A 25,632-nucleotide genomic window follows, 5' to 3' on the forward strand; every position below is an offset into this window, starting at 1 on the left:
TTCCAGACAGTTGATGCCCTTGGTGAAGCCATCTTCACCACTTGGAGCAATGTTCCCACTAGCCTCCTGGAAACACTCGCATCAAGCATGCCCAAAGCCATCTTTGAAGTGATGAACAAGAACGGTGGAGCTCCTCATTACTGAGTCCTACTGAGAACATTTTTGTTCTGGTTTGGAGAGTTTTTTGTTATTTTTTGAGCGATGGTCTTAAACTTTTGATCAGCTGATAAACAGCCTATTTCAGTTTAATTGTTGTTTTCAATAAATTACTTTTTCAAAGTGCTTTTTGTCTCACTCCCCCTTCTTGTTTTTGCATATTGTAGCTCTACTTAAAACCTCATTAACATCCAAATGTGCAAAATGCAATTTTTCAACTGGTTTTAAGATTATGATCACGAGTGTATTTTGAGAAACAAAACACAGGAGTAAATCGTGTGTGTAGGCTCTCAGTCGTACAGGAGTTGTCCATCGAGGAAAAGGCTTCTTGAGACGTCATCTGTACTTCTGTGAAGAAGGTGTCGGACGTTTCGCTCCTCATCCGAAGAGCTTCGTCAGCGAACTAATAAGTGCTGGTAGCCTAGGCCTTAAATACAGTAAGAGTGGGCGGAATTGGTGTGCCAACACCCTCCTTCTATTGGTTCCTTACACTAAGCCTGGGCGGAGTAGTGGTATAATCCTATCCTGCTATTAACACCTCCGATAAAAGGGAAGTGTAGCTCCCTGTAGTTGGGTATGAACGACTCTGATACTGGCTCGTTAGCATCTATTGTTCTGGCTCGGCCCTGGCTTCACCTCATTTGCAAGACTAAGAGCTGTGGGTTTTGGTCTCAGTAACCTGCTGAACACAGGGTCCAAATTAAACCTCAAACCACCATTCCGATTCAATGATGGGTTCTGTTGTTTGACAAAAATAGCTTCCTTTACTCCTCTTTCAAACCATCTGTTTTCTTTGGCCAAAATCTTTACATTGCTGTCCTCAAAAGAGTGATTGGTAGCTTTAAGGTGTAGATGTACTGCCGATTGAGGACCACTAGAATTGTCCCTGCGATGTTGAGAAAGCCTTTTTTGGAGCAATTGCTTAGTTTCCCCCATGTAGTGCTCTTTGCATTCCTCATCTTTACAGTGGATGGAATAGACCACATTGCTTTGTTTCTGGTTTGGAGCCTTGTCTTTAGGATGCACTAATTTTTGTCTCAGGGTATTTACTGGTTTGAAATAGGTAGGAATTTTGTGTTGCCATAAGATCCTCTGGAGTTTTTCGGAGACCCGAAAAAGGGAGCGACACTTCCCTTTTATCGGAGGTGTTAATAGCAGTATAGGATTATACCACTACTCCGCCCAGGCTTAGTGTAAGGAACCAATAGGAGGAGGGTGTTGGCACACCAATTCCGCCCACTCTTACTGTATTTAAGGCCTAGGCTACCAGCACTTATTAGTTCGCTGACGAAGCTCTTCGGATGAGGAGCGAAATGTCCGACACCTTCTTCACAGAAGTACAGATGACGTCTCAAGAAGCCTTTTCCTCGACACAGGAGTAAAGTAATTTTGGGAAAATTAGGTTAAGGAAAAAGTTATCGTGTTGTGGGATTAAAGTCAAATTATCACGAAGAAAATTTACAAGAAGAAAGTTGAAATACAGTAGATACCCCTACAGTGTAAATAATGCATTCTGAGAACCTTTATGTTATAGGGTTTTTATGTTATACGAAGCGTAAAATACATGTAAATAGCCTAATCCGTTCCAAGATCTTCCCAAACTCACCCCTTTAACACTTCAAAATATTCAAAGTCCACCAAATATGGTGGGAAAATATGAGAAAACGTTAGCATAGACATAGTAGAGTAACATTCCAATATAAAATAAGGTGATAAATAAGATTACTGTAAATGAATAAAACTGAAAAACAAAAACAATCCTACCGTTCACGAGATGTCTTGATCAGGAGCGCAAGTGGAGGCAGGAAGGAGGAGGAGGACTAGCCTGAGTCGAAACGCGACTCAAAGAGTCTAAGAGTCAGCTGGTCTCACAGACAAACGCACACGCAGATGATGAGATGAGAGCATAGGCGGTGCCCTGATAATCAGCCACTGAGATGAGAGCGGAGGGGGTGCCCCGAAAATCAGCCAATGAGAACATGAAGCGTCAGAAGACACCAAGTGTTAGTCTCAAATGGCACCGACTTGAGGCGTTAATAAAGTTGATTGAAAAAAAAAAAGACTTGCACTGACTTGACGCTTTACATTATATGGAATTTCTTCTGTAATACGAAGCAAAAACTTTACATAAATTCTTTATGTTCAGTGGAATTTATGTAAAAGGAGGTTTATGTTATGCGAGGTACTACTGTCTTGGGAAAATTATTTTAAAATGTTTGGACAATAAAGTCAAAATAGAGAAAAAATAGTTGTAGTCTAGCAAAGAAAAACACGTAATATTATGAGGAAAATAATGCCATGTTTGTAGCATAGAGTTGAAATGTTAAAGAAAAAAATAATGTATATTTTAAGACGTCATATGAGAAACAAAGCAAAATAAAGGAGTCATTTTTGGAAAATGATTTTAAGGAAAAAAATATTATGGGAATAAAGACAAATTATGAGAAGAAAATTGGCAAGAAGAAAGCAGATTTTTTTAAACAGCAGCAGAAATGGAAAAAAATGGAAATTTTGAGGATAAAGTCAAAGTATTTTTTTTTTAAATCTAAGTTAAAAGAGAATAACATCTAATATCATGAGCGAAAAATGTCATTGTTAGCATGAGGTTGAATTATTAAAGAAAAAAAATGTAATATTATATGGAAAAAAACAAAGTTGTAACATTTGGAAAATTATATATTAAAAAAACTATCATAAATGGAAAAACCATCAGAATAAACTCAGTGTTATGAGGAAAAAAATGAGTGTCAGTCCAATTGCACCTGTATGTCCTCCAACCACACCTACGAACTTCCTCTTTGGAAGCCCCACCTCCAGCATCCTTCCACCCATACCATCACAAGGACAAACCATCTCAGTCTGACCTCATCTACGAGACATCTTCCAGATGTTCTTCCACCTGCTCTCCGCTTTCACTGATGGACTATTTCATATTTACCTCTGCCAACGTGCGTCAGTGTCGCTTGTGTCCTGCAGATGTCCAGCAGCTGATTGGTCGTCAGGAAGAACATCGCCCTCAGCCGCAGGGCGTGAGCTCCACTTTGAAGCAGGGGGATCCCCAAAAACCCCGTGTGTGCAAAGAGATCCGTTAACTTGCACATGAGAATACACGCTGGAGAAAAACCCTTTAGCTGCTCAGTTCTCCCGCAAGGGTTGCATGGTAATACACGGGAGGAAAAGCCCTTCAGTTTCTCGCTTTGCGGGAGACGACTCCCTCAACACACACACACGCTGCAGGAAGACCTATGAGTTGCTCTCTTTGCTGTGGCAAACTTGTCCGGAGTTACGACATGTGGGGAACGCACGCTGGAGGAAAAACCTGTCGGTTGTCCGCGTTGTGAGAAAAGATTCTCTCATGGGTCCAACGTGAAAGCTCACGTGAGAACACGCGCCGTGGGGAAAGTCCTTTTATTCATTTTTAATCGTTACTATTATTAAGTCACAATAAAAATGTGTTTGTGTCTTGCCAATGTTCATGATCACTGTAATAAAAGTTGGTGTATAGAGTTGGGATTCATTTATTACGACAATGAAGCTGACACCTTTGCTACATGATTTATGAAGGTACGCTAACAAGTGATATTTATTTCAACAAAAGTGCATCTCAGCTTTGTCATGTTGGTGAAAAACAACAATATCAACTTCACTCCTTTCTCTGTTATTTATTTATTTTTTTAATTTTCCAAACGTATTTAAATTATATGTAATAAAATGTATGTACACATATATTTATGTATTTATATATATTTAAGTAAAAAGAACATTCAACATTAAAAACAGATTTTTCAAAAAAAAATCAAAGAGACTTGAAAGACACAAATGTGTCATATTTATATATTGCAAAAAAATAACAAAAATGGTGTATATTTAATTTAATTTAGTATTTATTTTTGCTTCATTTATTTTTAATATTGTGAAAACTACACTAAAATCTATTTAAATTATATTTCTTTAAAGAAAATTTTTTTAAAATGTAAATCTCAGACAGAAAATATTCCAATTTTGTTTTTGTCAAATCCAATTGAAAATTATTTTTTCATTATTTATGACTGAATAGTTAAAATAATCATTTTTTGTTATTAACATTATTAGAACTAAACAATAGTAAAGTAATGACTGTGACTTTTTTCAATGTAAGTTTGTTGGTAAAACAATACAAAGTGAAAATGATCTAAAAATAATAGAATAAATTATACGTGAATATGGTTTCACAGATCCAGGTGGCCCTCTGAGGGTAACCATGACTGCCATGTGGCCCGTGGTTAAAACTAGTTTGACGCCCGTGTTAGGTTGCGCGGACTGCAAATGGCCCCCGGGCCTCACTTTGGACACCCCTGTCTTATATTGAAAGGGCCTGTTTGCAACAATTATGCGGCTGCTGAGTTTAATAATAATAATAACAATAAGAGGCCCATTTCTTCTGTAAACCGCCCTGTCTGCCTGGGTCAATAGATCCAACTGGGCATGAAACTGTACCTCCAAGTCTCAATTGTGGGCGTAATTCCCCCGATAAGCAGGAAACTCATTTCAGCCACCAGTATCCACAATCTCGTTTCTCTCAGTCCCGACCCAAACTCCTTATGGTGGTGGGGAGGTTTGAGTGCCCTCAGACTGATCCTAAGTGCTAAATGACCCTGGTGGGGTCTCCCAAGGCAAACACGTTCGACGTTACGAGCCAGACTAAGAGTGATTCAGAAGAGCCTACAAACAGGAACACGAGGAGGGACCACACCTTGCATGGATGTGGGTCATCGGGGCTCACAGGCAAGCACCCGGTGGTCGGGCCTTCACTCGTGTGGCCCAGTCCGAGGATTCCTCCTTGTAGACCCACCACCTACGGAGGCAAGCGTAAGGGTCCAGTGCCATGCACGTTGGGTGGCGGTTGAAGGCGGGCGCCTGGGCGACCTGGTGTTCGGCAGTCAAATCTGGTTCTTGGGACATGGAACGTCACTCTGAATACTTTGACTTCTGTAAAATTACTGCTGAAATTTTTATTTTTGCTTTTTATTATCTGAAGTTGACCAAACATTCAAGCATCACTATGATTTAGTTTATTCTGTAGAAGTGGAAAAGTACCGTGAGTGGACTGAGAGGAAGCGGTTGAGATAAAGAAGCACCTGGTGTGCAAGGCACGACCAAGGCACTCCCCCCCACATGCATGGGCAGCTACAGGCAATTCAAGGACCCAGGACACGTTGGAGATACTATGTCGCCGGGAGGAGCTGGACGAAGTGACCGGGGAGAGGGAAGTCTGGGCTTCCCTGCTTAGGCTGCTGCCCCCTCGACCTGACCTCAGATAAGTGGTAGAAGATGGATGGATGAATGGATGAAATCTTGATACAGAATTCATATTTTAAGATGTAGTAGTCATAATGCAATAACATTAGTTTTTTCATGAGATGCCAAGAAAATAATCAAAAGAAAAGCAATACGATGGCTTTATATTTTTTATTGAAGACATTTTCTCTACCAATTTGCGACGAGGCAAAATGCATGAATACATAAAGACATGTAGAAATTCTCATTGAATTTTATGTACATTCCTCACATGCTTTTTCAGGTGGCTCGACTGTTTAAAATGTTTGGCGCAGTGTGGGCAAGAATGTGGTTTCTCTCCGGTGTGAATATACTTGTGTCTTTTCCAGTTGTTGTAGTCGAAAAATCCTTTCCCACAATACGGACACCAGTGTCTTTTCTCTCCATTATGCCACTTCAGGTGCACTTTCAGTTCCACTTTCTTGACAAACTTCTTTTCACACAAGTGGCAGTGGAATGGTTTCTCCCCCGTGTGGAGACGTATGTGGTCTTCCACGTCTACCTTGGTGAAGAAGGACTTGTTGCAGATCTGGCAGACGAAGGGTTTAAACTTCACGTGGACCATCTGGAGATGTTTGGTGAGGCCGTAAACATAGACGAAACCCTTCCCACACTGCTGGCAGGTATGGATCCTCCCGTTGCGGTGCACTCTGTCATGCCGTCTCAGACCCTTGGCGTCAGGGAAGCTCTTCCTGCAGACTGTGCAAGAGAACGGTCTGTGACCTTTATGGAGACTGAGGTGGCTCTCGAGGGCGGCGCTGCTGCTGAGAACACGACCACATTCCCCACACTGGTTCTTGAGCAGGGGGCCACCAGTGACGGGCAAAGGCTGCAGCAGTGATCCGATAGGCAGGTGCTGAGGAGGACTGGGGGGAAAGTCCATGGCATGGTTCTGAGATCTTGGGGACCGGGTCTCCTTCTGGACCGGTGAAAAAGAAGACCTGGTTTTCCTCAACAGGGTGGCTTCCCTGGCTGGCGCTTGAGTGGACACAGCTTGAGGTGTGCATTTCTTTTCCATCTCATCGCTGGCAGAATTCCTTTTATTCAATTTGCTTTGCTTGGATGTGCTCCTTTTTGCTACCGGCTTTGCTTTAGCTAATTTCTGGCCATTGCGCAGTTTGACATTCTCTGAAATGCTAAAATGTGGTTTGGGTCTGGATTTCTTTACAGCAGTTTCTCCGGGCTTGGTAGCCATTTCGGGCAACTTGACCCAATGGGTGGCTGGGGGGGCGGTGTTCCCCAGCAATGAACGGGATGGTCTTTTCAAATGTTTGGAAGTGTGCTCTTCTTCAGCGAACTTGGAACTACTGAGAGATTGACTGCAAGGCCTTTTAGATCTGGCACGGACTCTCATGAAAGTGGACTCTTTGTGAGTAATGGAAGGTACACGGGACCTTTTGGAAGCAGCATCATCTCCACTGAATCTCGTCCTGGAAGATTGGGTCTTCTTATGGGCAGACCCGTCCCGGTGGGGCTCATTTCTTGGGCTCTTTTGGGAGCTGGCATCAACATCCTGAGTGGAGATACGCCTCTTACGACTCCCAGGTGGGGGTGTAGTCTTTAGGGGCGTGCTGATGTCTTTGCTTGCGCTTGACCTCAGACACATTTCTGAAGATGCGTCCCCGTCACCGACAGAAGTACAAGTCTTCGCTTCGTAGTGTCCTCCACCTGCATTTGATGGTGAAACTGTTGCTGTTTTTCTCAGAGTCTTTTGCAGGCGTTTCACGGTCTTGGAGGACTCTTTTCTGTTTTTCTTTGCCGTCACATCAACTTGCTGTTGCTGCAGAAGAGGAACACCGCTGCACTGCTGCATGGCGACACGTGCTGGCTCACTTCCCGCTCGCTCACCTGATGTCGGTTGGGGACTTGGAACCCGTGCTGCCCCCAAGGTCGTGGGACAAGCGCCGGACGCCGCTTCCATCTTGTCACTAATTGTGGCGAGCGACTCGACCGAGCGAGCGTGTGTCTCATGGGAATTGCAATCGTGAAGTGTGCTCACTGGACTCTTGTGGCTTCTTCTGGGAACTCCAGACGAATGTTGCTGCTCCGGCTGAGCGTCTTCTGTTTCCTTTGCTGCAGAGTCTGACAACAGTGGCGAGAAAAGGAGGAAACGTTGACAAATAGACCACCTGATTGACGCATCACTCGCACAAAGTGGCCTTCTTACCTGCAACGGCACACGAGACCTCCTTGCTGACGACAGTGGGCTCACACACCTTTAAAGTGCAAAGTGGAGAAGGAAAATGGTGAAAACGCACAGAGCACAAAACCAAACCTGATGATGACCAATCATTCATTCATGATTCATTTACTTATTTGTTCATTTTACGGCTTTCATCATTAAAAATCATCAATACGAAATCCTCCTCCGCCTCCCTCTTTGCAAAATTAGGTAAAAGCGTTGTAATTATTTCTGCATCATTTTCTATGTGTAAACTATTGTTATTAAAATGTGCTTTGTGGTAACATTTTTGGGTATCTGGAAGGGATGCATTTCTTTTCCATTATTTTCCTATAGGAAAACTCGCTTTGATTAGAGTCCGTTTTGGTTTGAGTCTGACCTTCTGGAACAGATTAATGATGCTAACCAAGGCACCGCTGGATGTCTGAAATACGTCAATTTTCACTGCATTTAATTAACATGACGATACACGGTTATGTACAGTACTCCAGGTCCGACCTTGCTAAGTGAATTTCTGCAAAGTACGATTCAATATTTAATAAACACAATATTTTGGTAGTTAGAGCGCAGAAAACCTGTTTATGACTCTCTAAATAGGCTTTTTAACATTAGTAGTACCTGGCGGCCCGACCGGCGTCTACTCGTACCAGTGCCTGCCTGGTGGCCCTACTGGCGTCTACTAGTACCAGTACCTGCCTGGTGGCCCTACTGGCGTCTACTAGTACCAGTACCTGCCTGGTGGCCCTACTGGCATCTACTAGTACCAGTACCTGTCTGGTGGCCCTACTGGCGTCTACTAGTACCAGTACCTGCCTGGTGGCCCTACTGGCATCTACTAGTACCAGTACCTGTCTGGTGGCCCTACTGGCGTCTACTAGTACCAGTACCTGCCTGGTGGCCCTACTGGCATCTACTAGTACCTGCCTGGTGGCCCTACTAGCGTCTACTAGTACCTGGCTGTTTAGCTTCCTGTGTGGTGACAAACAATGTTCCTCCAATTGAGGCAATCTTTTGTTTTGGTGGACTTTTGCAGAAATGATATACTAAAAAAAGCCGACCAATCACAGCTCTGCGGTCCGTGTTGCAGCTAGAATTTTGTGGAGGTGCGTGCCAACCTCTGCAGGACAGTTCAGCTCACTTAGATGTGCTTGAAAATGCTTCATTTATGCCAAGAATATGCAGCACTTGCCCCAGTATGAGTTTAATAATAGTAAAAATATTATTATTAATAATAATATGTCGTAGTCAAGCATAGGCTGCACGGTGGTCTAGTGGTTAGCATGTTGGCCACACAGTTACAGTCTGGGGATCAGGAAGACCTGGGCTCGATTCTACTTTGGGGCATTTCTGTGTGGATTTTCCCCGGGTAGTCCAGCTTCCTTCCACATTCCAAAAACATGCATGTCGGCTTAATTGACGACTCTAAATTGTCCATAGTGTGAATGTGTGTGAATTGTCTATATGTGCCCTGCGATTGGCTGGCGACCACTCCAGGGTGTACGCCCAAAGTCAGCTGGGATAGGCTCCAGCATGCCCCCGCGACCCTAACGAGGAGAAGCGGCATAGAAAATGGATGGATGGATAGTCAAGCACAAACAGCCATCTAGTAGTGTGTGTTTGTCATGTTGTGTGTTTATGCAAATAGTCTACATCCCATAATCATTCACCGTCCACTCATTTCTTTTTCCATCAAGTGCGACGGCCAAATAAGAAGAATGCGAGTAGCAGCAACATGATATAGAAGGTGAGGGGAGCACACCTCTGGTTTTTCCAGTTGAGAATGTCCTTCATGCACATCATCGTCATCATCGTCATGTTCCAACAGCAGGGTGAACGACTCCTCCTCTTGATGCCACTCTTGATGCCACGCTTCCTGTTGATAACCTGAACTCAGTCCCATTGGGTGATCCAACGTACCCAGCAAGGGGGGGCCGGGAAGAAGGTCTGCAGACACGAATACGACGACAGCAAAAAGGTCTTTTTCTTACCTAATGCATAGTCAATAGTTAAAATAACACTCCAAAGTGTTGCAAATTCATTTTCTACCTCACCACCACAAACACTGTCACCTGGTGCAACCAAATATTCATTCAAAATGTCCATTTTCATCCTTATTTCCCGTTTTTACTTGATTATGGTTTTAGTCGATTCCTCTTAAGCTTCTTTTTCCATTCATCCACTGATCAGGTAGCCCTTAGACCTGGGGTGTCCAAAAGGGCACATCGCAATGTGGCCCACATTAAAAAATACATCATTTAAAGAACAACAACAAAAATGGAAAAACGAGCAGTAGTTTTACAAGAATAAAGCCAAAATATTAAAAAGGAAAAACAGTTGTAATCGAATGAGGAAAAAGAATAACAGCACAAAACTGAAATAATCAAGATTACTTTTTAAAGTTTTAATTTTATGAGAAACAAAACAACACAATTGTAATTTTTGGGGGGAAATTAGGATGTAGAAAAAGTTAGGTTAAGAAAATAAAGTTATGAGGAGAGATAAAGTATATATTAAAGACTTGAAAAAAACAAGTAATAATATTATGAGAAACAGACAAAACAACAAATCAAGTTTTAATTTTTGGAAAACTAGGTTGCAGGAAAAGTTAGGATGTTATGAGAATAAAGTCATAATATTACAAGAAGAAAGATGAAATAGTTGGAAAATTTGAAAGAGAAAACAAGAGCAGAAAAGCTGTAATTTCACAAGAATAAAGTCTAAATACCCAAAGAACAGAAGTCGCATTCCAACGAGAAAAAAGTCACAATTTTATCAGAATAAACTTGTAATATTATGAGGAAAAATAATTTCATTTTAGTAGCGTAGAGTTGAAATGTTAAAGACTTTTTAAAAAAGTCATAATATTGTGAGAAACAAAACAACAAATAAAGTTGTCATTTTTGGAAAATTTGGTTGCGGAAAAAGTTATGTTAAGAGAATAAAGTCAACATATGAAGACAAAATGTTGTGTTCTAACAAGAAAAAAAGTGGCAATTTTATGAGAAATGGAATTAAGCCATAATATGGGCATAAAGTCATAATATGGGAATAAAGTCATCATCTGGGAATTAACTCATAATATGGGAATAGAGTTATGATATGGGAATAAACTTGTGATATTGTGGGAATAAAGTAATAACATTATGGGAATAAAATTATGATATGGGAAAAAAGTCAATAGTATGGGAATAAAGTCCTAATAATATTAGAATAAAGTCATAATATTATGGGAATAAAGTGATGATATTATTGGAAGAAAGTCATAGTCTGGCAATAAAGTTATGATATGGGAATAAAGTCATAATTACAGTATATGGGAATAAAATTGTGATATGGGACAATACAAAACAAGTCACAATATGGGAATAAAGTTGTGATATGGGAATAAAGTCATAATAGTATAGGAATAAAGTAATGATATTATGGGAATAAAGTAATATTATGGGAATAACTGTATGATATGGGAATAAGTTATGATTATTACAGGAATAAAGTTATGATATTACGGGAATAAAGTCATAATACTACACAATTTTTTAAGATGATTTAATAAGTTGAAATATTTGGGGAAAAAGCTACATGCATTCTCCGTTTAGTGTACAATATGACGTATGTTTTGTGGTTGTATTATTGCACTGCTTGAGTCCATGTGTGTTCTTCATGTATGTACGTATTTTTTAATCACAAAACGTCCTTCCTTGTTAGCATCCTGTTAGCAAGACGTTAAGTCGCCCGTCTAGGATGCAGTTGGCTCTCAAAAATGTCAACACAAAACATGTTTTTATAACTTTATTATTGCAGTTTAGCACGCGTAAAGTGTAAATTAATCTAAATGAACATTTAATCTTACTTGACTGTTCCTAAAGACACCGTATAGTGGCGGGATCAACCCCCCGCCATCTTCCCGTTTTCACTCAAGCCAAAATGAAATAAAGGTTTCACAACTCACACACAGCGTTTTTAATTAAACCTTCAAGGTCTGTAGATTCATCCAGTCCAGATTTGCGAGGTCTAGGTCAAGTTATCTAAGTGGACCAGGTCTAATGTGGGCTAGATGCTTAAAAGCCACCACCAAAAAACGTGTAAACGTGCTTTTACGGCAATTTCACAAATAAAAAAAAGCTTGACAATACAATAATGAGCGCCAGGTAAAGGCAAAGCCTTACCTAAAACTTTTTCACATTACGATGAATTATTAGAAGAATAAACGTGTATTTGCCACATTTCGGCGGTTTGCTCGCTGGGCTTGTTTTCAGAGTCGGTTGCTTTGCTTCTCTCGCGAGACTTGGCAACATTGGACAGGAAGGGGTGCGGCCTTCACGCGACACAAAGCTTTGCTACCGGAAGTGGAGTTCCAAGCTTTATCTTTCGATATACAAATATGTGCTTTCATACCGACTGTAACAGAGTGCGCCTATTATTATTATTTTTTTAAAAGAATTTGGTGGATACGGACGTATATTTTCCGTAGCTATAAAATGATGTAAGCTCCTCGTTGCCGTGTGTTTCCCTCCTATTGTACGTCCCACGCGTTACGTAAGTCCCAATCCCCTGATCACGTTGACTAAGAGGAATATACTTAATAGATTGTACACAGGACGCCATTCCAAACGCTAACTTTGCCAAATGAAACAATCTCGGTGAGCATTCAGCGACTCCCAGAGGGCAAACTCACCACATTGAACGGCCGTGTCGCGCATCTCCGGGCCCTCACTTTGGCAGGACTCGCTGATCGACGATGTTTGGCAATTTTCTTTCCCTCTGCGTGTCGTTTTGAGGACCTCGTTCTCCATCTTGACCTTGGATAATTCCGCCTTTAATTCGTCGACCATAGTTTCAAAAAGTTTGGTAGTTTCCGCGACGGTACCCTTCACTATACCCTCCATGAAGGAGGTGTACTTGGTCTGGAAGTCGTCTGCCGACATCGTAGCGCTCTCGTCTTTCTTCACACTTCGTAACGAGGAGCCCGCTTTGGAGCAGTATTTACAGCTTAGTCCAAATGCGGCGTCAACGCCAACGTCGTCAACATGGCTTCCTCAAACCTTCCCCGCTTTGTGATGGGGATGCGCGAGTGTTGAACGAGTCGTTCAATCCTCACTGAATCAGGACTCACGGGTTCTCATCTCTGTTACCTCGCTAGAAACTGCTAGCTACATGAAAAAAGGAAATCAAGCAACAAAGCGGGAACTTCACGAGCATGCACTCTGTGATGGGTGATTCGAGTGAACCGAGTGCCCGATTGACGCAGGTTTGCGTGCATACGCTTGAGTGAATTGAACACCCGACTCACATCTGAGAATTTCTGCACACCTGTGACTAAGTGCCCGATTCACTTCGGCGAGTGACTCATAATAAGTCGAGTCAGTAAAAGGAATCGAGTTTCCCATCGCCACTTCGAAGAGACGTGACGTTCGCGAGAGACACGAGTCTTCTGACTGTTTTAACTGACGGATGAGAACCGATTCCCGACTGCATCTAAGAACAGCTCGTCTGAGTTGGTCTCAAATGTCAAACAATATAATCAATAACGCTTAAATTGATTTTTTTTTGTTTTGTCCCAAATGACTCACCAAAGTTTTCAGTTTATTTGCACTAGAGCACCTCTTTTTAAAATTCATATATAATTTCCCTTCCTCTGTGTGGTCCATAGCTTTTTACTGGCCCGCGGCACATTCTAAACATATAATTTTAACAAGAAAACAAACACACACAAAAAATAGAAAAATCTGCAGTAATTTCACAAGAATAAAGTTGAAATATAAAGAGAAAAAAGTTGTAATCTAACAAGAAAAGTGTTTAATTTTAAAGAGAATAACATGTTAATATTATGAAAAAAAATAACGTCATTTTATTAGCATAAAGCTGAAATATTATAGAAAAAAGAGGTTATTTAAAAAAAAGAAGTCATAATACTATAAGAAACAAACAAAACCAGCAAAGTTGTAATTTTTGGAAAATTTTCTGAGAAAAAAGTATGATTTTACGAGAATAAACTCGTAATGTCATGAGGAAAAATAATGTAATTTTAGTAGAAAAAAATGTTATTTTTTCAAAGTCATAATATTATGAGAAACAAAACAACGAATAATGAGAATAATGTTAAAATATAGGAATAATGTCATAATTATGAGAACAGACTACTATTAACTACTGTTGTTGTTTAAAGTCGTAATATTATGAGGAACAAAACAAAATAGAATTGTAATTTGGGGGAAATTATTGATTGTTTGTAATATGTTGAGATCACCCTGAACAGTCGTCGCTTTTGAGTGTGACGTCACGGACGCCCCGGCTGACGGAAAACGTCCATCGAAGATGAAACGGGACGGTGGTTAGCGAGACGAACCGACATGAAGCGCCTTCTTGACGGAGTTTAATGGAGTCAAGTAGATTCGGAATGCTGAAAGAGTTGGTGAAGGAGCGACCCATGGCGGCGGCTGATGATATACTGGCGCTGTTTGAGGAGGAACTTTCTCGAATGAGAAAGCGCGGCCGCATGCTGAGACTCAAATGGTGCCACACATTAAAGGTATTTACATGCTTGCTGACCTGCACAGTCATTTACATTACGTTACGTTGTTCACATACCGAGTTGGGTAAGAGTTTGACATTTAAAATCACCGGAACGTAAGTATAGAATCCAAGATGGCGGCCAATGTGTATGAGAAGGTGTTACAGTTACACATGCTTTGTACTACGAAGGGGGAGGGGCGGCGGCGGCTTGAAGGGAAAAAAAATGATGGGTTAAAAAGAAGAATTTTTGCTTCCATTAAGAGCATTGTATTTCCGCTACTTCCGTGTTCAGAGACGATGTTTGAGTTGAAACTTCAAATTAAGAGTGGCGTGTTGGTTGAGTTCCTGATATGAGCGTTTACTTACAGAACAAGCAGTGCAAGAACTAGTCCAAGAATCCCATGTATGGCTCATCAATGTACCGTGTTCCCTCGTTTATGGCGGAGGATAGGTTCCCAAAATAGCCCGCAATACGTGAAATCCGCAAAGTTGCCAACGTCATTTGTTTCCAATGATTACGTATGTTTTAAGTCTGGAAAAGCCCCCACCATACACGTTATACACTTTTCTCAGGCAGCATTAACATTGCCTCACATTTTGTTTGAATTTTAAAAATCACCACAAGAAATGATGATGTCACTCACACGTATGCCTGTACGGTAGCGTTTTTGTATCGTTGTGAGAACATATTGCTGCAGACGAACCCAAGCTTGACTTGCAAGCTAGGTACAGGAGACACGGCAGGAGATTGATTGACAATGGTCTACAGCCAATCAGAGAGAGAGAGACTGAACTTCCCACAATGCAGTTCTTCTTAAAGGGTAAACACTGTTACAGGCCGAGCCTGGTCCTTTAGGAAGAACTGCATTGTAGAAAGTTGAGTGTCTATCTCCTCCCTCGCTCGTCTGTCTGCACCACCCATTGTTTTCTGCATTCTGATTGGCTGTAGACCATTGTCAATCATTCTCCTTCCTGCCATCCTGTCATGTCTCCTGTGTCATCGCTAGCTTGTAAATAAATCTTGGGTTCGTCTGCAGCAATACGCTTGAACAAGGATACAAAACACAGCAGAACGGCACCGGGGCAAAAAGGCACGGTCAAATGAGTGAAATACACCTGAGTCACTTAATAATTTATAATTTATTGTGTTGATCATTAAAATTCAAACAAAGGCTTGAACTTTTTGGAGTGTGTTTAAACAACAGAGAAATGTGAGGAAATGTTAATGCATGGCTGAGAAAAATGTACAAGGTGTATGGTGTTCCCGTGATAAACGAGGGAACACTATCATTTTATACCTCTACAGTTGTGCAGTAAGGGATGCACAAATGCAGAAAATGATAAATGAGGCATTTCACCTGATTTTCACTATGTGGCGGCAAGCTAGGGCACGAAGTCTGTCCGTTTTTTTAAATTGCATATACAAATGACAAATTATGGAATAATTTATTTCATCCACATTTTCTCCAGGTACTCCGGTTTCCTCCCACATTCCAAAAACATGCATGTTAGCTTCATTGGAGACTCTAAATTGTCCATAGGTATGAATGTGAGTGTGAATGCTTGGTTGTCTATATGTGTCCTGCCATTGGTTTGCCACCAGTCCAGGGTGTACCATGCCTCTTGCCCAAAGTCAGCTGGGATAGGCTCCAGCATACCCCCATGACTCTAGTGAGGACAAGCGGCATAAAAGATGGATGGATTGATGGATTTTATTCACCGAGACATGACCAACAGCCAGTGAAAAGACAGCCAAGGACACAGCAGGAAGGCGGGACGTAAACAGGAAGCCAAGTCACAGTGAGTGACGCGTGCAGACTGGGTTAATTCAATTCATAATAATCAATGAATCATGTTTATTCAATCTGTAGATGGGCATCACCACTTGTAAAATACTAATATCTGATAGAATGGATCATATTTGACATGTCTGAGCTAAAGTGTGTTTATGTCCTGCAGACGTCCAGCAGCTGATTGGTCATTAAGAAGAACGTCCCACTTTGAAGCAGGAGGACCCCACCCCGTTGAATAGGAAAAGGCTGGAGAATGTCTTCTCAGGTCAGATCTCATCAAGTTGCCACTGACTGGTTTCTCTGTAAAGACTGAAGACCCCGAAGACGAACCACAAGCAGACGAGCTCTTAGCTCTGCTATCAGGCAGCGACCACACAATGTCACGCTCTCCTGAGGATGATGACAGTCACCACACCCATTAAGCTTTGTAAAAATGAGGACTCACGCTGACAGCAAACACTCTGAATGCTGTAAAAAAGAAGACGGGTAAAAAAAACCTTTCACCTGCTCAGTTTGTGCGAAAAGCTTTTCTTTTAAGAGTCATTTCATTCAACACATGACAGCACGCATACGGGAGAAAAACCTTTTAGTTGCTCAGTTTGTGGCGATACATTTCCTCAGAGGTTCAGTTTGACTCGACACATGCGGACGCACACGTGAGAAAAACCTTTTAGTTGCTCTGCTTGTGGCGAACAATTCTCCTGAGTCACATATGGAATCACACATGAAGATACACACCGGAGAAACACCTTCTTGTTGTTCTCATAAGAAAAGTTTCACACTCCACTTTGGAGCAGGAGGATCCCCAGCTCGCCACGTTGCCACTGACTGGTGTCTCTGTGAAGACTGAAGACCATGAAGACAAACCACCTGAGTCCTCACGTTGGTTGTGTCCTTCAGACGTCTTGCAGATGATTGGTTGTCAAAAAGAACTTCTCCCTCGGTCGTAGGGCTTGGGCTCCGCAGGAGACTCAAGTAAAGACCACCGGAGCTGCTGTGTTTGACTCGTTTTATCTTCAGTCTCGAACATCATACTGTATATGGGATCACACACGAGAACGCACGTAGGAGAAAAAACATGATGTGATACCAGCTTCCCTCATGAGTTCCGAGTTAGTGTGTCACTGAGGATAGCATCTACATCCGGGGTCTCCAAAGTGTGGCCTGGGGGCTATTTCCTATTTTTTTCATTGGTAAAAGTTGTTCCCATGAGAACATTTTGACAGCACACGGAGAATAAACGTTCTGTTCTCCAGTTGGTGCTCAAAGATTGTCAAGTCAGGGATGTGTAATGTCACACGCGGGGACATCCTGCAGGTATCTGGCCTCACTGTACTGGGGCCTCACTTATAAAGCTTGCATACGCACAAAACGCACATAAGTTGCCGTACGCCGTTTTCCACACACAATACGGTGCCTATAAAAACACAACACACAACTTTTGGAGACATGGCAAAAAGACCACGCGCATTCGAAGCGCCAGTAACGATGTATCCATCACTGCATGGAAACGTCACGCTGTTATTGACTTGAACATTTGTGGAAAGTGTTGCTATTTGACATGGCACCAATGGATATCATTTATCACAAACACCGTTACGCACCAGCGTATAGCATCCCCACTAAAAGATACATGAAAAACACAACGCAGCGCTTCAATACTTCATCATTTTATGTTATAATCATGATAATGTGTTGCATTCATATTGATGATAACAAGTCAATGAAATCGTTCTACAGGGTTTAACTTTACAAGACACAGGGCTAATATGTCCTCAGTGTTCTGTTTCTTGCTATTTTTCCGACAATTTATCGAAAAAATAACAGTTTTTGGTTGCATATGTCAAGTATGTCATCAGTAGCAACATTTATTTACCATGCACAGCCTTTATTCGTGTGGACGGGTGTCAGGGCCGTGTGCGTAAATAACACACAACATTAGTTCCTCATCAAATAATGATGATATAGCTCATAGTTTGATGGCGTTAATGTCATCATGAAGTTAAATATTTTTTAACCATCCGTCTGGAATCACAGCAATTTATTTTCCACACAAGTTCATTCCCGTTTTGAGTCATTGTGTCCACTTTTAAATGAAATATTTGGAAAGCTTATGTTCATCTAAAATGTGCTAGAAATTAGGAAAAATGTAGAAATGTGCTCACTAAAAATGGAAATGTGTGAATGAAAACTGACGCTATAGACGGCAGACTCGCTCATCTTCCTCTTGTTGGTAATGCCACTGCTGTGTTCTCCAAATATGGTGTTTTTACGGGCCTCCAGCTCTCCAGCTAAGATTTCCACCGCAGTTTCGGTGAAGTTCTGTTTCTTCGTCTTCTCAGCAGCCGTGATTCAGAAGAACTGAGCGAAATGCAATCAGGGTTCGTTCATAGGCAGCAAATTGCGTGAATGTGTGGGTATGCCACTTTTTTTTAGGTCTGAATGTTTTTGTCTGCACGCACATTTTGGATTTCCAGTCAGATTTCCATGCACAGTTTTATAGGTGAGGGCCCTGGTTCGCATGGCTACGCCTTTCAGACACGCATATGCGACTGGCAGGATCAACCAGGTAGACTCGTCATGGGGTGACGGATGATTGAGAAGAAGAAGAAGGTCCCCCTCAGCCACAGCTCCACTTTGAAGCAGGAGGATCCTCAGCCCCATGATAATCTACATGCACCGTCACGAGTTTACATATTTTGCTTCCGATCTGGTCTTGAGTCGTTTTCAATGCCGCAAGGTGGCAGCAGCGTGACGCCACGGATGCTCTAGCTCCCGTAAAACCATCGATGAAGAAAAAGGCGGAAGTCAGCAACGCTTCAGGACAGACAAAAGAGCGAACGAGACGACGACGTGTGAGCGAGTTTTTTTTAAGGAATAAGACGTTGAAAATGTTGAAAAATCTGATAAGGGAGAGGCTAATGGCGGCGGCCGATGAAATATTCGGGATGCTTGAAAGAACAATCGCGTCGTACGAGGAGGAACTTTCTCGAACGAGAGAGGAGAATGAGCGACGACGACGGCAACTTGACGCGGTTTGCGAGACCGGAATTGGGCCGCCAATCACAGGTAATTTAACGCGTTCGCTGTCATTCTCGTGTTAGCACACTTCAATCTGCTAATAAAAACGTGCTAATAAGTGTTACGCGGGAGAAAATGTTCAGAAATGCAGGTTGTAGTGGCCCAGAGTGACGCAAATGGCGGCCATGTTGGTTTTCCAACCAGGCAACCAATAGGAAAAAGACTCGAACGTCATGTGACAGGACTTTGAGGCGTTACTGTGCGTTTCATGGCTTCCACATTTACATTTCTACTTCATTTACTTTTCCCCGTCGACCCTTGGTTGTATATGATACACGTGTGTGTATTTTTTTTTTTATGTTTTACTGCTGTTAAACGATTAAAGCATAATCAGCAGCATCAACTACACTCAGGAAGGCTTGATGACCGCAACATTTCCTGAAAATGGTGGGACAGAATGAACCAAATGATTAAATAACCACTCAAATGTGTCATGAATTGAAATATCATTGGAATTAAACACACACACATACATTAATTCACGAAATAAACAAACAAATACCCCCTACGCGTCTCATTCATTCATTCAGTTTAATAGTTTCATTATTTCACTCGTGAATTTTTTTTAAACAATCTTTATTAATAACAAAGAAGTATACGATAAATGTATACAAATAACAGAAACATAGCCAGGGGTTACATCAAATAAAAACATTTAAATCAAAACAATTGGTTAAAGTTTTGAGAGCCTTGTTGTTGTCAGATTTATTTAGAAGTTGATTATATTGTTCAACATTTTTTAGGGAAAAACATGACATTTGTTGTTGTTTTTTTTGTTTTTTTTTTACTGCTATATTTGCATTTGTGGATGAAAAATTGAGCCAAAATAGTCAATAGATTTATAAGAAAAAAAGCATTTTCTTCTTCCTTAGAACGCCGATAATAGCAAAAAACAGCATTTTCTCCTAACAAACTCCTTGAAGATGTGATCAATTATGTATCTGCCGAAGTCCTTCCTGCTTTTTGGAGTGTGGACCATGCCAGCCTCTGGGTAGTCCCCACAAAAAGAGCAGTCCGTATTATATCTCTCATAAATTTGGTCATATACAGTAGCGATTAGCAGGATAGTATCTGTGAATAATTCTGAACGATACTTCCCTCACCTTGTTAGTGATGAGGTACTTGTGAGGAATCATCCATACCTTATTCCATGCAATGTCATACACAAGGCCATTCCAGTAAGGCATTACATGTGAGGTACTGACGACATCCTTCTGAAATAAGGCACGTAAGTGGCTATTATTTATACGAGAAGGTGAAAAACATATCCTTCCGATAGGTGAGTCAGTAGGGTCACGCAGAGAGACGGGAGTGGAAGATCAGGACGATTTCTAAAAATCATTAAAGTACCTGAACGGATAGCATCAAAAACTATGGCAAATTCCTTGAGTGGGTACTGGAAAAGGATATGTAGATAGAAAACAGGAGTCCCTCTGCGTTAAACAGCTGACCCACCAAAGTCATGTCGTTACATGAACCCATCTTTCCAAAAAAAAAGTGAATTATTTTTTATACAAAATGTTTCTATTGTACCAAATAAGGTAGCTATGGGGTGACAAGTTATGTTTGTAAATTAGAGACCAAGATAAAATAACTTGCCTATGGAAAGCTGATCATCTCTCAGGAGGTTTGTCTACATCATAATTACACTTCAGAATAACCACCAAAACGAGAGAAAATGTCATGTGGAATAAAAGTCCAAATTGAGACTGGATTTTTAAGGAAGTGCCGAGCCCGATTAATTTTAAAAGTATTATTAAGGGTGGCAAAGTCTCGAGGATTAAGCCCCCTGTGCTCATAGTCATTCATAACAACTCCTTTCGTAATATAATGTGTAGGATTTTAGAAAAGTATTATAATAAGAACTCAACAACAAGTCATCTGCAACCACTGATTTCATTTGTTTTTGTTAATAATTGGGTCAAAATTCAAGTTGCATCTCAAGTTTTGATTCTTTTTTTTTTTAGATTAAGAGACCTAATTAGGTGACTTCTTCTTTGACAAGAATGTTGCAAATGGAATTTACAGGACTGTTTTTAACAGCTAATACGGTAGCTCCCATTTATGTGAGTTAAGGCACGAGCCCGAGGCCTTGGAGAAGTCATTGATTAGATGGAGAGCAACAGGAACATGTGTCATCATCCAGCTGGCTAATAATGACCTCTCTACAAGCTACATAGATTCCCTGCACAGCACTATTAGCAATATAGTTTGTAAGAATTTCAGTACAGATTAGAAAAAGATAAGGGGAGATGGGGCACCCATGACGGATGCCTTGTTTCAAATTGGTCTCCAATTATCAAGAAGGCGGCCATCTTTTTTAGATTTTGGAATTAAAGTTATGGGACCTTGTGTGAGACTAGGAGGGAGGGCATTTTTCTAGTTCCTTTCTAAGAAAACCTGTAAAAGGAGGGGGGCTAACTGTGTTGAAAAAGATTTGTAAAATTCTGTGGTTAGTCCATCCGTACCTTTAGAGCAGCAATGGCATCAGAAACTTCCTGCACAGCAAGAGGGGCATCACAGCAGTCTTTATCTGCAGAGTCAAGCGTTTTTAGGTCTTTGATTGAGTTTAAGAATGAAGTGGCGTCCTCTTCGCTGTACTTGGAGCTCATATATTGCTAACAGTTACAGCAGTAATTGGAAATCAGTTTAGCATTATCAACTATGACGCCATGAATATTCAGTTGATGGATGGAATTAGTTATCACACGCAATTTTTCAAGTCTAAAAAAGTACGCTGAATTTTGTTCTCCTTCTTCCAACCATCTCCTTCTGGATCGAACAAAAGCTTGTTCTGCCTTGCGTCCATAGAGGTCATCTCATTTCTTTTGAAGGTTGAAGAAATGTAATCTGTCCTCTTCAGTGACCTCATCAGGAGGTCTCTGAATATCTTCTCAAAAATGTACCCGATTCAAATTGGAAGAGTTCCCAGTTGGTGCTGTGAAACCTTTCTTTATTAGCCTTTTTTAAAAATGTGAAATCAGGTTGTTGATTTCTGTTTGAACTGGTTCATGCTCCAACAAGGAGTTGTTTAATTTCCACTGAGAACATCTGCGTGATGTTCTGTCTGCGGTAAAAAGCTGGAGGTTGATATAAATCGCTCCATGATCGGTTAAAGGTGTGACAGGGAAATTGACTGAAAATGTATCTTTCGCAACAAAACTGGATAAAAAGCCGGAAATCAATGCGAGACTGTCTTGAGCCTGTCCTGTTGCTCCATGAGTTGGTTCTTTCGTCTGGAAGCTTTGCTCTCCCCACATCTATGACATCAAACTTCTGCATAAATGTTTTTGACGTTGAGGTTATGAGAGGAGGGCTGTCTTGGGGGGCCATCTATCAGCTACATCATCTAAAGTAATCTTAAAGTCACCACCAATTACGAGAATATAGGATATTTAGATAACCAAGAAGTCGTCTCTCTGTGGAATCAAGAAGTTTATCATTTTCAGGTGTGGTGTTGTATCCATATATGTTAACAGTAATTCAAGTTGCATTACGGTATTCAAGCACTAGGCAAATATAGTGGCCCAAAGAATCCTAATCTGAATGTAGAATTGTAGCACTAAGTGAGTTAAGTATATAAAATCCAGCAGAATGTTCTGTACCGTGAGAAAACCAGACATCATTACACCCTTGTGATTTCCAAAAATGATTCTCTACAGATGTTGAATGGCTCTCTTGGAAAAGAACAAAAGTCAGTGTTAAGATGTTTGGCAAATAACAATAACATTTGCGTTTACAGTTTTGTCGTAAACCCCTGGCATGAAGAGAAACAAAAGTAAGCTATAGTACAAAGATTCTGATCAAAGTAGCATAAGGGGACCGAGCTCTGCATCAAACGTGAATTTCAACGGTAAGAAATGCCCTGACAAAATAACAGTCAGCATAAATTACAGCATTCCTGAATAGCTGCCTTAGCTAAACGGCCAGTAGAAACATCAGAAGAGCAAGGAGATTATTCTTTAAGTAGGGAGGGATACTTGTGCTCCGTTGATAAAAGTAACCTCTAACCCAGGGGTGTCAAACTCGTGCCATGGAGGGCCGAGACACTGCAGGTTTTCTTTCCAGCCAGTCACTAAAGCAGGCGATTTTAATGATCAACACCTTCAGTTTGAGGGAAGGAGCTCATCAATTAAGCCACCTGCTGAAGAAACTGGTTGGAGAGAAAACCTGTCTCGGCCCTCCAGGGCACGAGTTTGACACATGTGCTCTAACCTGTCAGTAGGTGAGTACTAGTTGTTGAGAAGTCTGAGTGTGCGCTTGGCAACTAAGAAAATACAAGCTTTTACCGTTTTTAGGACTTATTTTGCAGAGCTCGGCAGAAAGCGTCCACTCACTCGGCCATCTTGGTGTTCCCTCCACTCATGAATTAGTTTTACGGCCACTGTCAAACTTTGACGCATCAATGTCAGTGGTCGGATCCTCACACCTGATTGGTTGCGGCACATCAAGGCAAGGCAAGTCGATTGCAGATAATGTAACGACGCAGAGCGAGTGGACATATTCTGATACGCTGGGTGGCGCTATTTACCTTTATTCTACTTTACTGTATGGGCAAAAAAAAAAAGTTAACATTTTTGTGTTTTCACTTTTGCACCATTTTTTCTTTAATTGACTATTGATACATAATATAATTGTTATTAAAAAGGTATAATGATGAAGTTACTGTTTTTCTTGTGCAGAAATAACCTCCGTCAAAGAGTGTTTGTGTTGTTTGTGTCCCGCAGACACCCGGCAGCTGGTCGCTTGTCAAGAAGAACGTCCACCTCGGCAGCAGGGGGCGGGTTCCGCTTTGAAGCACGAGGAACCCCAGCCCCCACATGTTAAAGAAGAAGAGGAGGAAGTCTGGACCACTCAGGAGGGAGCGTGCCCCCTCGGGCCGGAGGAGGCTGATCTGACTGTTGTCTCTGTGAAGGTCGAAGACGACAGTGAGGAGGAGGAAGCAGGCAACCTCTTGGCTCCGCTGTCAGATCGTGAGGCTGAAGACGGGGCTGAAGGAGCTCTGAGCAGCGATGCAGACGGCAAAAGCGATGCGAGGACTCACGCTGTCGACACACCGTCCGAGCACGGCGATCAGGAGGCCATTAAAGAACGTTTGACCTGCTCGCTGTGCGCGAAAAGCTTCGCTAAAAAGAGCCATTTGAAGGAGCACGCGCGGACGCACACTGGAGAAAAACCATTCAGTTGCGCAGTCTGCGGCGACAAATTTGCTCAGAGGTCTACTTTGAACGCACACATGAGAACGCACACAGGAGAAAAACCCTTTAAATGCGCTGTTTGTGACAAAAGATTCTCGTACCGGTCAACTATGGTGTCACACACGATAACACATACAGGAGAGAAGCCCTTCCCATGTTTGGTCTGCACGAAAAGCTTTTCGTACAAAGGCAATTTGAGTGCGCACATGCAGACGCACAAAGCGGAGAAACCCTTTAGGTGCTTGGTTTGCGAGAAGAGGTTTTCTTATAAAAGTAATTTGAACGCGCACATGCAGACGCACAAATCAGAAAAACCCTTTAGGTGCTCGTTTTGCGGTAAAGGATTTTCTCAGAACGCAACTTTGGTGTCGCACGTGAGAATACACACAGGGGAAAAACCCTTCGGCTGCTCAGTTTGCGAGAAAAGATTCTCTCAGAATGCAACACTGGTGTCGCACATGAGGACGCACACGGGGGAAAAACCCTTTAGCTGCACGACTTGTGGCGAAAGCTTTTCGAACAGATCCAACCTGACGCAACACATGCAGACGCACAAAGCGGAAAAAACCTTCAGCTGTTCAGTTTGCGACAAGAGCTTTTCGTACAATAGCACTTTGTACGCACACATGCAGACGCACAACACGGAAAAACCCTTTAGGTGTTCGCTTTGTGGTAAAAGATTCACTCAAAAGGTGCACATGGAGTCCCACATGAGAACACACACGGGAGAAAAACCCTTTAGATGCTCAGTTTGCGGGAAAAGATTCTCTCACAACACGACTCTGGTGTCCCACATGAGGACGCACACAGGAGAAAAACCTTACAGTTGCTCAGTTTGCGGCGATACATTTTCTTACAGGTACAGTGTAACTCAGCACATGCGGACACATGAAACAGAAAAACCCTTTGGCTGCTCGGTCTGCGGCAAGAGATTCACCCAGAAAGTGCACATGGAATCGCACGAGAGGACACACACGGGTGAAAAGCCCTTCAGCTGCTCAGTTTGTGGTAAAAACTATTCTTATAAGAAAACCTTTGCAGCGCACATGCTGACGCACAACGGAGAATAGATGTCGCGCTGAAAGATGGCCACATGGCAGATGTGTAACGTCGCTCAGAAAGGGACGATACCGCATTCTCTCATTACTTCCAAGTCAGTGTGCAATTGTTTTCATGGATTTTTGTGCACTCTGGAGCAAATAAGACTTTCCAACTGCACGGCTGATACGCTTCATGTAACGTCAGAAGGCACTTTCTTTTAGTTTGAGAATTTATTCGCACTCTTTGATATAAAAACCGTTTGGATGGCGACCTCTTTGCAGCTCTTCTTTCTTTCTTCCCCAGCTTGATGGACGCTTTGGGGAATCGATCCTTTATGGCGGTTAACTGGTTC

General features: G+C 41.9%; 2 protein-coding genes across 2 annotated transcripts; one reads left to right on the top strand and one right to left on the bottom strand.

The window, feature by feature from the left end:
* Positions 1-5,590: 5,590 nt before the first annotated feature.
* Positions 5,591-12,720, bottom strand: LOC129179468 (zinc finger protein 37-like). The gene is made up of 4 exons (XM_054772727.1): positions 12,330-12,720; positions 9,414-9,598; positions 7,640-7,688; positions 5,591-7,554 (listed from the first exon to the last, which is right to left on the bottom strand). The coding sequence occupies exons 1-4, from the start codon at positions 12,577-12,579 to the stop codon at positions 5,678-5,680; spliced, it is 2,361 nt and encodes a 786-aa protein (XP_054628702.1). The 5' UTR covers positions 12,580-12,720; the 3' UTR covers positions 5,591-5,677.
* LOC129179470 (gastrula zinc finger protein XlCGF57.1-like) lies at positions 12,001-25,632 on the top strand. Its single transcript, XM_054772733.1, has 4 exons — positions 12,001-14,183; positions 15,638-15,967; positions 16,127-19,029; positions 23,769-25,632. Exons 3-4 carry the CDS (start codon positions 18,750-18,752, stop codon positions 25,307-25,309), a joined length of 1,821 nt encoding a protein of 606 aa, XP_054628708.1. The 5' UTR covers positions 12,001-14,183; positions 15,638-15,967; positions 16,127-18,749; the 3' UTR covers positions 25,310-25,632.

This window comes from Dunckerocampus dactyliophorus, chromosome 4 (assembly GCF_027744805.1).
Source record: "Dunckerocampus dactyliophorus isolate RoL2022-P2 chromosome 4, RoL_Ddac_1.1, whole genome shotgun sequence".
Taxonomy (NCBI): Eukaryota; Metazoa; Chordata; class Actinopteri; order Syngnathiformes; family Syngnathidae; genus Dunckerocampus; species Dunckerocampus dactyliophorus.